At 41.1% G+C, this 17793-nt stretch overlaps 1 protein-coding gene across 1 annotated transcript in view; it reads left to right on the forward strand.

Annotated features, from left to right (window-relative positions):
- LOC309719034 (ADP-ribosylation factor-like protein 15) overlaps positions 1 to 2877 on the forward strand; it is a 90926-nt gene extending 88049 nt beyond the window's left edge. Inside the window, 1 exon segment of the mRNA XM_082554799.1 lies at positions 1035 to 2877. Coding sequence (XP_082410925.1) covers positions 1035 to 1187 — 153 coding nt within the window. The 3' untranslated portion in view covers positions 1188 to 2877.
- Positions 2878 to 17793: the final 14916 nt, after the last annotated feature.

The raw sequence follows: 17793 nt of genomic DNA on the forward strand, positions 1-17793 counted from the left end.
AAATGAGCACTAAAGAAATCAATTAAATTGATAATAGCTAATGTAATGTTTTAAATAGCTTCAGAGCATAGCTTTGTGCTGTCCTCTTTCCAGCCAGTCAATACTCAATGTGAATATTGCATTTGAAAAAACGCAGTAGTTTAGCTTGTAGCTTAATATTCTAATAAAGATGAGTGTGAAATAGAGATGCCTATATTCATATATTTCAACCCAGCGTCTGTTACACATTGTGTACATTTCTGCAAGCCTATACACCATTGTCAAACTGAGCATGAAACTGACTAAATTAGTTAATAAGGTGGGAAATTGTGTTTTTATTGCATCTGTTACATTTGAAGCTTTGCATTTTTCTCCCAGAGCTGCTGACAGTACACATTTGGTTTTGTGCATTCTTCACTGGCTATAAGGCAAACAGGAGGAGATGGCTGAACTGGGTTCACATCGGGCAAAAAAATTGTTTCCATATCTCTCAGCTTGAAAATGTCAGAAACCCTAACAACCTGCAGTACCTTCAGTGGAGGTCTAAGACATTGTTTCCCTCTGCTGAGATTTGTTTTTATAACTGTTACAAAGAGCAGTGCCAACCCTTTTATTCGTCAGATGAAGAGGCTGTTGTGTTTCATTTAGGTGTGTGGGGGGGGGGTCGAACAGCAGCAATTACTGGATACCGGTCTAAAAAACGTACTATGTCTTCAGTCTTATGTGTTACTAAAGCACAACGTTATACAGTTACTTTCTGCCACATGTTTGAGGGTGACGTAATGTGTGAACTGACCTAGTGTGGTGAGGATATGAGATGAAAATGTGCCAGCTTACATGCCTTTACAAGCTGTAGTTTGACGATTGTGTTTTTGCTTTATTTGAACTTTTTATACTTTGAATTTGATCAGAGATGTTCTGGGGGGAAATTAAAATGTTGATTCATATTTTTTTTATTCGTATTGAAAACAGGAGCTGTTGTTAGACGCTAAATATAAGATTTTACTTTTTTCAAATGATTATTTTAGCTGATTGCATCGTGTGTTTGGCCGCAGATCAAGAAGTACTTTGAGCTGGAACCGCTGGCCCGAGGAAAGCGCTGGATCCTGGAGGGCAGCACCACTGACAGCATGGAGGCGGTGAAGGAGAGCTTCGGTCAGTTCATTAGCCTGTTGGAGGACAAAGACACAGAGCCGGCAAGGATATGATGCTAAAGCTGCTAATGCTAGGAGACATTAGCGGTTAAACACCAACACATCCTGCTGGTGCCCATGTACATGTGCACACATGCACTCTCACACACATGCGCGCACACACACACACACAAGAAAATACAGCAGTTGTTGGTTTCTCTCTGTGAGATGTGTATTGTATGTTATCCTCCCTTCACTGCGGTCTCATTTTTCAAATTGGAAGAGCGTGCACAAGCGACAGTCAACTACTACAGCCTGACAGAGGAGCGCGACTGTTAAACCCACCCAGCGTAAAGCAGTTTGTCAAAAGAAATCACTGAACTTTGCCGACAACAGAAATCTTGTTTACTGCTGTTTGTGCCATTGTGATTAAATCAATGGCATTTGGAAGGTATGGCATTCCTTTGGTCATTATTGAGCACTAAGACAGACAGACACACACACACACACACACACACACACACACACACACACACACACACACACACACACACACAGTGGAGCCCAGGTTGTCTGTAGATATGTTTAACATCTCCACTAATTACTTTACAGGATGTTTGGGTGGGCATGGTTGAAGTTCTTTCCACTGAGAAGTACTGTATGGCTGTCAAGTGTGCTTCTCCTTTTGACTCGGTAACAGCGAATGCCATCATGTGATTGGAGTGCATAGTCCAAAGCCTTGTGTTATGAACGGTAGTTACATATCGGTGTGTCACACCGTGTCTGAATATCTAATCTGAATAGTGTAGTCTGAGTATCTTATGGAGTATCTTATGTACATGCAGACAAGTATATTGCTGTGTACCCTCCTGTGCAGCCATACACAAGTACTACTAATCATGTGACTAGTGTTAGGTGAGTTTATGGAGACATTATTCTTTCAGAGAAAGTGGAAATGAGTTTGAATGCTTTTGTAAATGTGCAACTTAGGATATATTTTCTAGCTCTGTATCTTAACCTCTTAGAGCTGCATTCAGATTTTTTTATATGTCATACACACACGAGTCACACTTAGGAATTTTTTCAAATCAAAGAAGAAAAAAAGAAACAAAAAACAATGATTGACCAGGCTGGATTTCTCCAGAAGTAGAGAAATGTAATGGACTTGGTTGCTTAACACTAAAATTGTCACTTTTGATGATGTTTTTGTTTTTTTACAGTATGTTTTTTTTCTTTTGAATTTGATATAATCCCTTTCAGCATTGGCTTGTGACTGCAGACTCCCATCTGGGTGAAATACAAACTATCAATCAGCCACAGCAACAGCTGCATCTGACAAGTCGCTGTCCGACACACTAATGCCTTCCAACTGTCTGAAGACCCCTCCCCGTCTGCTGTTTATCACGTACCTCTGCCCCACTTCATCCAAACCAACACTACCCCTCCACTCCTGCTCCGCTCCCTGTCTCCATTACTGCTCGATGGGGCTTCTTTGGCCTAGATGAGCCAGTTCAGTGCGGCTGCCCTCAGGTGGACTCCACACCTCTTAAAATGAGTCATGTTCATTGTGCCACAGGTGTGTGGTTGTCCCGAAGATGTGCTTATGAATAATGTTCACCCCTCCTCCTTCCTGCGTACTCTGTATTGTTTGTTGTTATTTTGATTAGTATTTTTGTCAGGTTTGTAGAGATTTAACCACTTTTTGTACCTGATGTGAGAATGATACATTTGTTTGCTTGAAAGCAAAATAAATCTGTTGACTAGGGATCTGTTGGCCTTTTCATGTCATTTCATTACCCAAACCTTTAAAAATGCAGTATTTACATTGTTGTTGTTATTATCTCATCTTGCATTTGTCTCAAAAAAGGCAATTTACGTTTTAAAAGGAAAATTACCGTCACAGTTCTTGTTGGCATTTTGATCACTTTTGCTTCTTAAACTGTGGAAGTAAAACATCTGATACATTTGTCCTCTTACTTCCTCTGAATGCTATCGAGGGGCGTAATGCAGTTATTTGCAGAATAATTGCCGAGCTGTGGAGCTAAAGGGTTTTTGTGCATAAATTTGGTCAAAATGGGTATGAATGGGAAAATATTTGAATAATGGATTATTTGCATTTCATGTTTTAGCACAAAATATTTAAAGAATTGAAAGTTTGCATGTTTTCTTCACAGTACCTCTGGTTTGTGATTTAGCATGACCCGTGGAAACCTGAGCTGAGATAATCAGGAAAATGCAGATGACACAGAGGAGTTTGAGCCAGAGGTTTAAAAAAGAGAGAGAGAGAGTAAGAGAGAGTCAAAGTGGAGCAGCTGAAGAAAGTTCTGAGTGGAAAGTTAACAGAGTGAGACAGGAGTGCCTGATAAATATACTCTTCTCTGTGCTACCTCTGCCTCCCCCTTTCTTCTCCTTTTGCCCTTCTTCCCTCTCTTTCAAATTAACCGTGTGGCTTTAATACAATGTGTGTCATGCAGGTTGCCCTGGCGACTCTTTGATCCTGTTTTCCAGTCTCTGCCTCTGGGGCAGACGTGCTTCTCTTCAGTCTGCTGCACACCAGCTCTGGAAGCTCCTGCAGCCCTGAGACAAACCATGGGCTGCTGCGCTCGTCTCGCTCCCCCTTTTTTCTTCCTGTCGCTCTCACTTTCTATTTTAAGTCCTTTTTTCTCCCTCTTCTTATCTTTTTTCTTTCTTTTTTTTTTCTTTTCTTTGCTCAGATTTTTTCCATCTCTCTGTCTCACTCTTGATCGCTCTGCTTCCCTTTGGTCACACCAAAGTAGCCCTCCCTCAGCGTGGGCATGCCGAGTGCCCAGGGGAAGGGAAGAGGCCAGGACCTCAGAGGAGCAGCCCTCCCGGGAGAAAGAAGAGAGGCGAGGGACCTCTCACGCTTCCACTTCTCCCCACTCTGTCTCCATGTCTGTAAAGGTGATTTAATTCCCCTGAAGAAGACGCAGACGGTCTTCTCCTCGCTAAACCTTCACCTGCTCTGCTCATTTAATGCCTGGTGTCTGGCTCGGGGAGTGTCTCGTCCTTGTTGGCAGCAGACCCTCAGTACGAAGCTTCAAAGTTAAACTATCGTCGTCTGTCAAGACTTTTCTAGTCGATTTTCGTTCACAGTACATTACCTAGCAACAATAACCGAAACTGGATGTTTACTGTGATGGAGACAGTACATTCAAGTCTCTGCAGGCATAATTTATAATTTACTAAAATGAATCTTGATTAATGGTAGACAGGAAGGGAGGAAGATGCAAAGAGATCTACAAATCTATGGCAAGCCTAATTGTTGGCAGCAATATAAAGTGAAGGTGTGATTTGTAACAAAAGGATAAAACAAGGAAAATTGCCCTCTAGAGAACGACTGCGGCTGACGCTGCACAGAAGCACGCTGAACTTACGCAACACAGTTCAAAGCTGCCAACCACGAGCAATTATCCGCCATGCGAGGCTGCAGCCTTCATGATAGTTTATCATTTGTCTTTTTGGTTTTGATTTTCTGACATCAAGAGTGCTGCATTCACGTCATTATCTGGGCTTTTTTTTTCTTCTCACATTTACAACTTAGTTACAGTTTGTTGTGTGTATACACACACACACACACACACACACACACACACACACACACACACACACACACACACTTCAGTTAACAGGAAATCTTCCATCAGGTGCTGTTCAAACACGGCCGGTGTTCATTTGAACATTTAAGGTGCTCCAGGATATTTCATATTGTTGGAAGCAGAAGCTATGTGGGTTTATAAAACAATGTCATGTTTGCAGCATTTCATCTTTTTTAGCAAAACTGTGATGTGAAGTGACGACAAAGCTGCCTGGGTGTGTTTTCTCTCACACTTTCTCTCCCACTTTAATTGAAAACAGGTCAAAGAGCTTGTTTGAAAAAACAAAAACATTATGGAATATATGCTGTTTGTATTTCATGTTACTTCTGTTGCATAAAAGCAAAGAGTAGAATAAGCACACTGTGCTCAGAAGTCCTGAAATGGGTGTCAGAAACAATAGATATCAACAAAAGTACACGTGCAGTTGACTCACATGTTAAATGACAGCATTCATTTAATATGTCAGCATTCAACAGCTGCAGCATTTTTGCCAACTGGTTAAATTGGTTATAATTTAAGCACTTTAGGTACTGAATATTCTTACAAAATATAATTTTATAAGAATATTAACTGGATTATGTTCATATTTTGGCAACTACTACTTAATGTATAAAGATAGAAATTCATGTCATACAGCAAAAGTATAAACAAATGCTATCACACACCACAAAATGAACCCTGTGAGCTTTGTGAAATGCAAATGTGTGACCCGACCGGGAACCTAACTTTCGTTTACAGGACAAACAAAAGCTGGCATGTTTTTTTAAACTCTGAAAAGAATGCCTCTTTCTCTCCGGCTTCTCCCGTCCAGCGTGTGTGGCAGCGTTTCTCCTGATAAGATCCAGCTAGGAGGTGGAACAGATGTTGCCCTGACATCCATCTGGGCCCTGTACCCCGACTCTGCCTCCCACAGCCGATGCTCTGTGCGGGCCGCTTACCATTCTCGGCCCCTCGTAGTGAGGGGGAAAGAAAAAAGCTCTCCGCCGAGCGTAGAAATCACTTTCGCTCACGTTTAATCTGAGAAAGATACCAGTCTGTAATCAAGCGGGACCTTTGGGTCTATTCGGGGTGTTCCCTCTTTGTTTCAGCACTCTCTTGCCTTCAACACTCTCACACCCCTTTGAACAACAAACACAAATGACGGAAACGCATCGAAATGATGTAAGCTGGTGACGAAATGTACCCGGGACTAAATAATGGTTTCCAGATCTGTGATATGATTGAGGCGAGTCCAGAAATTTGCAGCACCGTGACATTTCCACTGTCACGGCACCAAAAGCGATAGATTTGTTTACCCTGAAGGTGTCAATCTCATATGTTTAAACTTAACCTGATGATTAATGGAAAAGCGGTTGCAGATGAACCACAGTTATGGTGCAAATTTCAAAATCATGTTGTTTAGCGTTTCCACATACGTCAAAATAGGTGGCTCATTTGATGAATAATACATATTAATTAAGCCTTTCTCTTTGAAATTGCTTTTAGGTTAAAAGACAATACCAAAAAAGAAAAAAAATAGTCTCTTGTTAGAGAATATGGGAGTCTTAACCAGAATTGCTTTTAATGAAAAATTCAGCAGTTTCTTAGTAATTCACTCATTTTTAGTCAGCCAGATTTCTGTGTTTCTAGATTTCTCAGAGCTTCCCTCCACTAAACGCTGAAATGTGACTGTAGAGAAATCCCTCCTATCGTGCACGTTGATCCTGAAGGGTTTGTGGTCGAGCCATAAGACTAATGAACAGCTCAAACCTGATAGAAGCTTAACGAGTTACACCCCTGCCAAGCAGTGAGTGAGTGCACTCACGCTTTGCAGCGACATGCCGGGATCGTTATGCCATATGAGTCATCAGAGTGTTTGCTTTTTTACTTTAAACTTTAATTTGACAGTCTTATATTTAAAAAAAAAAAAACACACACACACACACAAGAAAAACATGAACATTAGAGAATATTAAATTAGTCTAAATGTCTACATGTAATTTGATCATGTCAGTTAATCAAGTGGAAATTGAGGCCCTTGGGAACCAAACCAGACAGCTGCCACAGTCATTTCTTTCCAGTTAATCCTATTGGAACAAGGAAGTCTTTATTCACATTAGTTTAGGATGACTGGCAGTCAGACTTCCTCATTATCTCTTTATTTTTTGTTTTTCTGCAATGTGGAAATGCAAAAAAAAAATATTTGTCTGCTGCAGGAGCGTGTTAGTGAAGCTTCCCAAGTCTCAAGACCTATAAATCCTAAAAACTAAAGCTCAGGTCAGTGTGAGTGAATTCAGTTTCACACCAGACGATAAATGTGCAAAACTGTAGTCTTTGTTTAAATTTGTTCCTTTATGGTCCTGTGTTAGAGTACTGACAAAATACTGCTTACCGTCTTACTTTTACACTTTTTCAGGAATATTGAGGTAAATTTGGGTGTGTACCTCAATACAAAATGATCTCCACCAAGTATCCAAAGTTTGTTAGGCAGGAGAAAAACCCCTGTTTTGTATTATGCATGCATTGGGCATTTTGAAACCAAATTTGAGGTTTTGTAAAGGAAACAAAGTAGCACAATATTTACCTCAGGAGTGCTGAAGTTTGTGTAAAATCCTTCAAAGTTAAACTTAAGAAAGTGCTTAAGAAAATATTTGTTAGGACTACCTTCATGATGTTATTTTTTATTTTATTTTTTTTTACCATTTGTGAGTTTTAGATGAGATTAATTTGTTTCTTGCAGGGATCAAACTTTAATCCTCAAACTTTGGAGGAAACCATGCTGTGCTGCTCTGGCCCCTTTGTAGCCACCTAAGCGTCCCTTGTTTTCTCTGCGTGTTTGAATGCCTCATCTGTTGGGTGACTTCCGTGGGATTGCGGCCGGCTTGTCACTGAGATTGTTTGTCCTGAGGACAAGATCTGTGTGAGTCCTGTTTCTCTTCCTCTCTCCTCGGCCCGAGTGCTGACGGAGACCCGCATCCCAGGTGGCCCACACATCAAAACGAGGGATTGCGGCTCTTGGTTTTCAGACAAACATCACTCACTTTCTTTGTTGTCTGAGGGACAGGGGGCATGGCGGATCTCCCTTCACCCCTCCCTCACTATCGCCTTCCACCAGCCCACTGCCCCATCCCGCAGGAGCTGCTAAAAGCAAATGTCAGTCAAGGAGAAGGTGTTGCATTCCTTCTAAAGGTCAATTAGTGGTGGCCACTGAAGGATCTGTTTAGTTCTTCAGTGGACTGGAAGTTATAAATTCATTTGCCTTTTTTCCCCCCGTTTTCTTTATGTGATGACACCTTTGTCACATTTCAGTCCACTGCCCTTCCCTTCCTACATACCTGCCACACACACAGCCAGTGTAGGCTGCTGTGAGCGTCATTCATAATGCGTTGCACATGCGAGCTATTGCTCTCTCTGTAATGGGGACCCAGTAGCAGCTTGCAGTTCAGCATCTCCTGACTCATCTGTGCAGGTGATTCCCCCCTCCGTCTCTTCCCCTCCAGGCCTGTAAGGAGTGAAGTGTCTAGGGTACTTTTATGAGTATGACCTTAACATGCTCGTCTCAAGTGGTCTAGACTCAGCGCTCCATTTACTAGAGTCCTCGTCCCACTGATGGCTATCAGAGTTTCTGCTTTTTACTAGTGACTCTCCCTTGTCATAACTCTTTGAAGACTGACAGACATGACGCTCCGACTGTCCTTTTTCGTGGACCTTGTAGAGAATTTACTATCAGAGGTGGAGAAGAACAAGGAATAACAAAAAGAAAGGGCTCTGACATGCACTGCCTCTCTCTGCAGGAGACCAGATGAACATGTGCAGAGTACAGCTGTGGTTTGGCTGCACTCTCAGAAGGTAATGTGGCTTTCATGTAGTGCAGATGCCAGCTTTAAATTACTTTCAACACATATCATGAACATCAGGAAGGATGGATCAGGGCGAAGTTGTGTTTTCTGAGACAGGTGAAATTAAATAATAGATTTACCACCCAGTGGAGTTATTTTACCTAACACAACAATGTGACATTTACTCCATTCGCCTTGTTGGATTGTAGTTTTTACGAGCCTTGGCCTAACAAGCCGATGCAGTGAGTGTGCAGGCAACAGGTGATTAATCAGTCGCTAATATGTAGTAAATATTTAACAGTTGCCTATAAATTTGAGCCTTTTAGACATTATGGTGTGTTTGGTGTGCTGCGTGGCCCAGAGCCAAGCGCTGTAGGTGGATTAGCTCATTGAATCCAAACAGTTTACGGGGAAAGCAGCTCCAGTGACGACACTATGTGGGCAGCTTGCAGCTCTCAAAACACAAACCTTTCACGCGAAAGCGAAAAAGGAGAAAAACTGAGTCTTTCACAGGGACAATCTAGTAAACATAGTTGCTGCGTAGAGAGGGAACACCTGTGTTTTGCCAAACTTTTGGCATGGAGCAGTTTGATCACTGCCGGAGCCATATTTGGTTTCGGGCAAATTTCACGTTGCCGTTAATGCAATGACGAAACGCACCCTGACTCATGCAGGAAACTGCAAAGTCGGTCACTGATAAAATCCGAGGGAACAATAGAAACTGGAGAAAGTGCTGAGATGATTCAGCTTTGCTAGAGTAACAAGCTGTAGATACAAAGTTACATGGTGGGAATAAAATTAGAGCTGAGGCCTGAAATAGCATTTAAGGTGTTGAGGATTAGGGTTAAATGTCAGTAAGGTCAAGTAAGAGACCAGTGTAGCCTGGCTTAGAGATATTAGCTGGAAGGAGCTCGCTGACTGATTGGTCAGCTGTCAGAGTTCTGTGCATGTGTGCAGTTAACACATATCTGTGTACTTACCTAGCTACAGCCTCTTTTTTTTCACTAAGTTTGTTCCCAAATAAAGACTCATGAAACCTCGAGAAAAGTTCAGTTTCTGCGTTTATTTAACATTTAATGAAAGCACAGGACTAAACAAATCCCAGGCTTAAATTCATATCTTTAGTAATGAACAGTCTTCACTTTGTTGTCAGTTTTTAAATGTTTTTTGGTCAATTTGAGAATTATTAAATGCCTCCAGTCTGTTGCTTTGGTGTCACATTGCAGTATCCCCTCTCTGTTTACTGTTTTTCTGAGAACTGAGCCTAAACATCCTCTAATAGGATAAGCCAATTCGAAGACCTCAGAAGAAGAAAGAAAAACTGCTCTCTTTACCTACCAGATGGCCCTTCAGTGTTTAACATCTGTGTAGTCATAACACATTTATAGTTCTCCTTCTTTTCAAGCTGTAAAATAACTTATTTTTTCCTCTTTTTTTGATCAGAACAATCACTGTTAGATGATCTGATCCTACGCAGATTAAGTTTTAGTTAAATTGTATTTCCTGGGATTGTTTGAATTAAAAAGGTTGTCTGACAGCTAATTGGGTCAGTTATGGAGATTTTGTTTTCTAATTGCTTTACTGCTAATAAACAAGTGATTTTACTCCCCCGATTAAAAGCACAGATATTTTTGGAAGGTCTGTGAACTCATCTAAACATCTAAAAGGGATACTTTGTAACAAATCAGTCTCAGAGCTTAAAGTGGGGCTATCACAGTGCTTATTTGTGCATTCAGTCACATTAGACTGGGGACCATACCACTGCCCCAAAATTATTGTGACTGTGTCCGATGAACTTGCAATCTTGTTGTCTTTGAAATGGTTGCTTCGAAGATGGGGACCAGGTGTGTGACTGCCTGCAGAAGTGTTCGCCCAGTAAGTTGCCATCTTAAAAGCAACTTTGGGGCTTCAAGATGGGGAAAAAAATGGCAATAAGGTGGAGCAGGTCTGCTACCAGTCAGCATCAGTTTGGGATTTAATGGGGTCAGGCTGGCAATTTCATGCAATCTGTTTGTGATATTACGGCAATCAACAGTGGTAAATCAGCAGCAACTCACAGGTATGTTGCTGTCTACTAAGACAGATTCACATGAGCTGTCCAGCCAGAACCTCACAGATTTAAAATTTGTGACGTAGGTGTTACAGGTTGATACATTTTGCAGGCAATTTACCTGCAAAATGATACAAGTGCTGAGCAACATTTTACATAGGATTTAAATCAGAAGGCAACCAGTTCAGTCACTTCCCCTACTGCAAAGAGAGGCATCGAAGACAAGTTGCGCTCATCAGCGTAGAGTGACGCAGACTGATTGCAACGTGTTGCCAATCTGTCTGCATTTATGAGACAGATTATTAGACAGCAGTTATTTGCGAACCTTTACCAACCCGTCTGACAGTGATTACAGTCAGTTTGGAGTCAGGCGTCCTGGTTTTCCTTACGATCAAAAATGGTCGCCCAGAGGTTGATGGCGTTATACACTCAACCTCTGGACGACCAGAAACTACTGGCAATAGTTTGTGATGTGGCAAGTTTACCGATTGTTTTTTCCAAACTGTAACAAAGTTGATGTCCTATTTTTACTCTAATGTGACTAAGCCATTAGACCAACAACAACCCAAATTTGTAATGTTCCAACTAAAGTGCAACAGCAGATAGATTTATGTTTTGGCTGGCATTTTCTGCATATATTTAAAAAAAAAAAAGTAATTATTTTAGTGAGGCAAACTCACTATAAGTATATAAAATTGTGTTTCTATTTAGAAATTTCTGCAATTAAACAGGAAGCTTACTGTAAAAGACTGTTTCTGTGCCCGATTAGTCGTGTTTAGTGTTTTGTTTTTATTAAACAGAGCTTACAATGTAATAACCAGTCACAATCCCTGCAGCAGATCCAGTCTACCCATCAACCTAACTGAAATACTCAAATTTGACTCTCTCTCTCTTTAATGGCTGCATCATACATTTAAATAATGGTTTTAACAGCCGGTTCATAATTTTTTACAAATTTATCCTGATGCGGGGGAAAGAAATGAATATTGATGAGCATAAAATGATTCACTTTTGTAAAATACTTGTTAAAGTAGGTAAAATAATTACTGTTCACATTAATGTGCATCAGCAGTAGTAATCCAATAATAATAGAACTGTACGGAACTCGGAGGTGGCTTTTTTTTCACTTAACAAGTCATTTTAAAAACACTGTAATAATTTACAGCCTGGCCTTATATATATCTGTTTCAACAGCATGGTATTATTGCATTATTTAATTATTGGACTGCCATCTTTAGTGTACAGAATGTCATATTTAAACACCACAAACCAATTAAATCCATTTGATTTAATTTTATAGAATCTTGAAGGTGATTTGATCAGCTGATTAAAGCTTTATAAAACAGTAATAACATGTCAACAACAAATCTGAATTTTATTTCTGTTGCATTGACTTGCGCAAAATCCAAAAGTAATCTGCTCAAAATTAGGAGAGTGACACTCTTGTTTTCTCTTCTGTTGCTGCCCAGCGGACAGCCCCACCCTCCAACCCCCAGCCCTCTGAATCAGCCTGGTTCACATACACAAGATTAAGTAGCAAAAGTGACATCCAAGACCAATCGGGCCACCCAAGAGAACCACAACCAGCGGAAAGGCTGTCAGAGCCCCCTTTTGCAACATTAATCTTCAAGCCTCTCCTGCACTGCCAACTCACATCTCCTTCAAACAGGACGGGGAGGTAGAAAACTGAACTTTTCCCTCCCTGAAGGTTTTCTCCTCTCCATCAATTAACTCTTTGGGGGACAATTCATCGTCACCCAGCATGTGCCAGACGACTTCAAACAGAGGCTATATGAATTGCTTTTCCAGACATTTTTAAAAGTTGCACTTAATTTGGCAACGAGGAGATTAGTGTGGACGTGGGTTCAATTTATTATTCACCTAAAGGCCTGCGCAAAGACACGTGACACAAAACTTGCACCAAAAACATGCTGTAAAGTGATTTATGCCTGAGAAAGCTGTTGAGGGCTGTAGAGACATTTCTATGGTCTCTTCTACCCATTAATGGGATGTTAAACATTCACCAGTGGAATTTATCTTGAACGTCAGCGCCCCATTAGAACAGACGCAGAGGCATCGGCATGCTAACTGGCCTACTTTAACCACCTCAGCTACCTTTTGTCTTCTTTACCAATCAATAGCATCTTTGATCTCTTTCAAGGAGGATAACTCTATAGTGTGCTTGTATGTGTGTGGTGGCGGTGGTGGTAGTGGTGCGGGGTGTTATCCTGACCTTCTGTGGGGGTGGTGTCACATCCAACCTGATAGTGGTGTGAATAGGAAAACAGAAAAGATGAATACAGCAACTGATAAATAGCGGAACATGAGTGTGTTATGGTGTGGATGCCTTCAGTCCCAGGAGAGGGCCTTCCTAACCCCGGCCTTTCTTCTGCTGGAGACTTGAGAAGCGAAGGAGGAGGGGGCGGGATGTCGCGCCATCTAACAGCGTTGCTTTGAAGACAGCAACACTGAAATCAAGCAGCATGCCTCAAATATTTCCTGCTACCTTTCATTAACACTCAACACATGGCTGTGCATCTAAGGATCCAGGCTGGTGAGCTTTATACTGTTCTCGTTGTCAACGTTTGCCATAAAAAGACCAAAACCACCAATGAATTGATCTGATTATGTAGTGTGTGCGCCACTGTCGCACATATAATGTTCTTCTGCACTCAAGTACCCGTGATGTCCAAAAACACATCAGTGAAACACACTATCACTGCCATTTTTTTTGGTTTCGGTGCCACAGAAATCCAGCCTCCAAATCAGGAATTTCAAACTAATTTTACGTTGTGGGCCACATACAAGCTACTGTGTTTCACTTTTAGTGAAACAACACGATAAATGTGTAAATTCTGGTAGTTCATCAGCCAGACTGTCCTGTAAAGAAAAGAAAAGAAAATGTACTTTTTTCTGTGACCTTACCATGAAAAGCATAAATTTATATAGTAGATAGTGGAAAAACAGGAACTTTTGTCATTTAATTGTTTATCTATTACTTAATTAATTTGGTGTTATATGAATGGATATTTTTAAGAGAAGGAAAAAAAAGCTCTAAAATTTGTGAAAATAGAGTTAAAAGTTCAAAATCTGTGCACTCCTTCAGATTTTCCAAAGCCGTCCAGGTTACAAGAGTTTTCCGGGCTGATTCTGGCCCCCGGGCTTTATGTTCGATACCTCTGCTCTAAGGAATAAACCCTGTATCAATGCACATCTGAAAATAGTGTCAAACAAATAGGACTGTTTACTCCTGTTAGTGTAAGGTTTGCTGAAGCCATGGAGCCCAGAAGCACTGGGGAACTATACAGCCTTCCTTATCTCAGTCACCTGCTCTTATTTTTTAAAAAGATTTGCCTTCAGTGGAAACCATTGCACTTGAAGCCTAGTAACACAATCAGAACAAAGGCATTGGCTTTAAGATATGCACTAACTAGGATTGGTCGGTGACAATATCAACGTGTCAAAGAAGAAAATTCATTTAAAATTAATTAATGCCTCTCGTCTTATCCTTATCCAGGATTTCAGATCAGCCAGCCTCATTTTAAAATGCAGTCCAGATTTGGATACGATTATCTGGAGAATGCTATCTAATCCACGAGTCTTTGCATTTCCACCTGGTATTAAAATGTTTCTCCTTATCTACTTCCTTCCCACAATTTGTTCTGATATCAAGCTGCAAATTATGTAGGTGTGACTGACTGACCACACATGGTGAGTTTCAGGTAAGTGGAAACAACACAGCTTTTTCTTCCCCCCTTACATCTCTGATAGTTGCTGCTTCTTCCTGTGGTCTCAGTCAGCCTTGTTTTAGTTGGCAAGATGAGGTGGAGTCAGGTGACCTTTCACCTTTTGAGATTGGTTTTCTGTTTTGCTTTTTTCCCGCTCTCTCTTGTTTTTAAATGTGTTTTCACTGTACAGATTACTTTTACACCTGGTTGAAATGAGATCACAGCACCACCTCCACATGTGGCCCGGCTGATAAGTTATCCAGATACAGACTGCATGTTCATATCAGATGTAAATGAGGTAGGAAATCTCTACTGTCACTCCAGCACAGTAGATGTTAGAGGAGCCTCTGTTTAGAGGGCTAAAACTATCAAATAACTCCTTCAAATTTAAGTTTTTTTGTGAAAATCTTTTTCAGGATAATTCCCAACTGGGCTCAATCAGCTCGCTGCTTCTGGTTAAAATAAATAAATATTGATTTCAATTTTAAGTGTTTCGAATACCTTAAAGAAACTCTATTCAGATTTATTGTACTGGAGCGGCAGACAAAACATACACTCGCTGGACACTTTGTGAGGTACGTTTGCTGGTTCTGGGTTTGGACCCCTTTTGCCTTCAGAATGGCTTCAACTCTTTGTGGCACAGATTCAACAAGCTCCTGGAATCATTACTCAGACATTTTAGTCCATATTGATATGATAACATCACACAGTTGCTGCAGATTTGTCAGCTGAACATCCATGATGCAAATCTCCTGTTCCACCACATCCCAGAGGTGCTCTGTTAGATTGCAATCTGGTGACCGGCGAGGCTATTTGAGGACAGTGAACTCATAGTTATGTTCAAGAAACCAGTCAGAGCTCGTTTAAACTTTGTGACATGGTGCATTAATCCTGTATTATTAGGAGATTTATAAAGGGATGAACATGGTCAGCAACAATACTCGGGTAGTCTCAGTTGGTACTAGGGCACCAACACCGCCAGCCTGAACCATTGATACAAGGTGGGATGCATCCATTCCACTGTGGTCTTCTGCTGCTGTAGCCAATCGCCTCATCTGTGTTTTGAGTTCAGAGATGCTCTTCTGTATACTGTGGTTGCAGTGGGTGGTTATTTGAGTTTCTGCTGCCTTCCAATCCCGTTTGCCCCCTCAAGAAGTCATTTTCATCCAGACTGGATATTTTCTCTTTTTCAGACCATTCTCTGTAAACCGTAGAATGGGTGTGTGTAGATCAACAGTTTATGAAATACTCAGACCAGCCTGTCTGAAGCCAACAACCACGCCACATTTAAAGTCACTTAAATCCCCCCCTCCATTCAGGAGGTCATCTTAACCATGTTTACATACCTAAATACAGTTGCTGCCATGTGATTGGCTGATTAGATATTTGTGCTAACCTTATAAAATGGGTGGTGGGTGTAGATGGCACACAGGTTTGAGAGGTAAAACTATATCACAGTATCAACATACAGTAAAGTAAGGATGATGAATAATCTGTCAGGACGTTTCCAGCTTTTGCTTTTAAGACCTCGCTCACTCTGTACTTGTTCAGTTTTTCAAGGTTCTTGGCAGGCAGATCACTTCAAGCGTTTTGGAGAGTTTTCAAGTTGTCTTCATGTCTTCTGTCTCTTCATATAATCTCAAGCTGAGCGCATGATTTTTGAGATCAGTGCCGTTGTCGGCGCCAGACCATCTGCCGCAGGACTCACTGTTCTCCTTGTCACTGAAGATAAGTTTTTATGACTCTGTAATTGGGCTTGTTGTCACGAAATACAATTAATTTGGGAACCTCCTTGATAGTTTTGCTTGACTGATGACAACCTAAATATCTAAAACGTTTGGATAGTATTGTATATGATGACATAGTACAGTTTCTGGAAACTCTATTAGGAACTTTTTCTTAGCTGAAATAACCAGACGGGAATGTGCGTTTCTGGCCAATCAAAACAAAATGAAATACCTATGATACGAAATAAATCACAAAAAAACAGAAAGCTATAAATCAGCCCCACTCATTGTTCTTTATTGTTGCCCATAAAGAACTCATACACAGAGATAAGAAGAGATAGTTGGAAAAAGTGCTGTGCTTATGTGCAATTCTGTTGCAGCATCAGTTCTTATAAATTTTAGCCTTTAATGTGTGATTTAGGTGAACTGACACAAAGTCAGAAAGCTCCTTTTATTTTCTTTCATAGGAATCAATCTATGAAAGAAAATAAACGGAGCCTCTTACACAAACCTATTAAAAGACAAGCCTGCCAAGCTGTTTTTATTGTCTTAGCATGTAATAAGATAATTAGTGCACGAGTCTGTAGTGTACGCAATGATGTAAGAATAACAAACAGCACACTTTAGGTTCTGTTTCACTGTTACTTGCTGTGAGCTCTTGTTTGCATAACCAAAAGTCATCATTAATCTGTGCCTTTCAAAACAAGCTCGGGTCCACACAGTGTTTGTGATGAAAACACACAACAAAGACACACACACACGAGGAAGCTGGTCTTTGGCTGCGGACGAGGCGGCTTGCGTGCCTCGCTGCTTTGGTTGGGGAATTCACAGCAGAGGGCGACCACAGACAGGAGTGATCATCAGGTCACTGAGGGCCAGAAAGCAGCGCACGCGCGCGCGTGTGTGTGTGTGTGTGTGTGTGTGTGTGTGTGTGTGTGTGTGTGTGTGTGTGTTTGTATCATTTAGAGAAGCTCGGCAAATAACATCTTGGCAAACGTTCAAACTACAACTGTCACGTCCAGCTGCTGAGTAGAAGCAGGATGCTTGGGCTCAATGATGATCTTTATGCTGTCCAACAGGGTGCGGATGGATGGATTTATTTCTCTTAGTTTTATGATAACAGCTTGTAGTCTTCTCAAACAGTAAATAAAACAATTCAATCAGGATTTCATAGATTGAACACTATTTGTAGAATTATAACTTCTACAGAAGTGTCCAAACTGCTTACATTTCGCTGTCAGTGCAGTTAAATTTGAATGCAGGATTGAAGTGTGTCTCCGACTGCAGCAGCTGCTCGGTGTACGTTCCAGCTGGTGAGGCCAATTATTACTTAACCCATAATACAATAAAACATTATGACACTGTTAGTGACTGAAAACACTACAAAACACTAATACCGGTAATGAGCAGGTGCTTCCCTGGTGCACATCCAGCTCTACGAGCCAGATATGCAGTGTGTGTGCTGTAGTGTAAATACACTAATTTGAGTACAGTGAACTCAACAGTGAGCTGCATACACCAGCAACGGTACCAGGTAGGATGTGAGGATTAAACGATGCTTAGTTGGTACTATATAGTTGGTAAGAGATCCAAGGTGTGCCAAGTAAATATCCCCCATGCAATTACACCAGGAGCAGCAGCCTGAACTGTTTTGCTACAAGGAAAGAATGTTGCAGAAGAGCCTGTGTCAGTTGTAGCTTCAGTTTCTTGTCTCCTGGTGTTGTCTTCTGCTGCTGTAGCC

The sequence above is a fragment of the Aulonocara stuartgranti genome (assembly GCF_965226115.1).
Source record: "Aulonocara stuartgranti genome assembly, chromosome: 12".
NCBI classification, from domain to species: Eukaryota; Metazoa; Chordata; class Actinopteri; order Cichliformes; family Cichlidae; genus Aulonocara; species Aulonocara stuartgranti.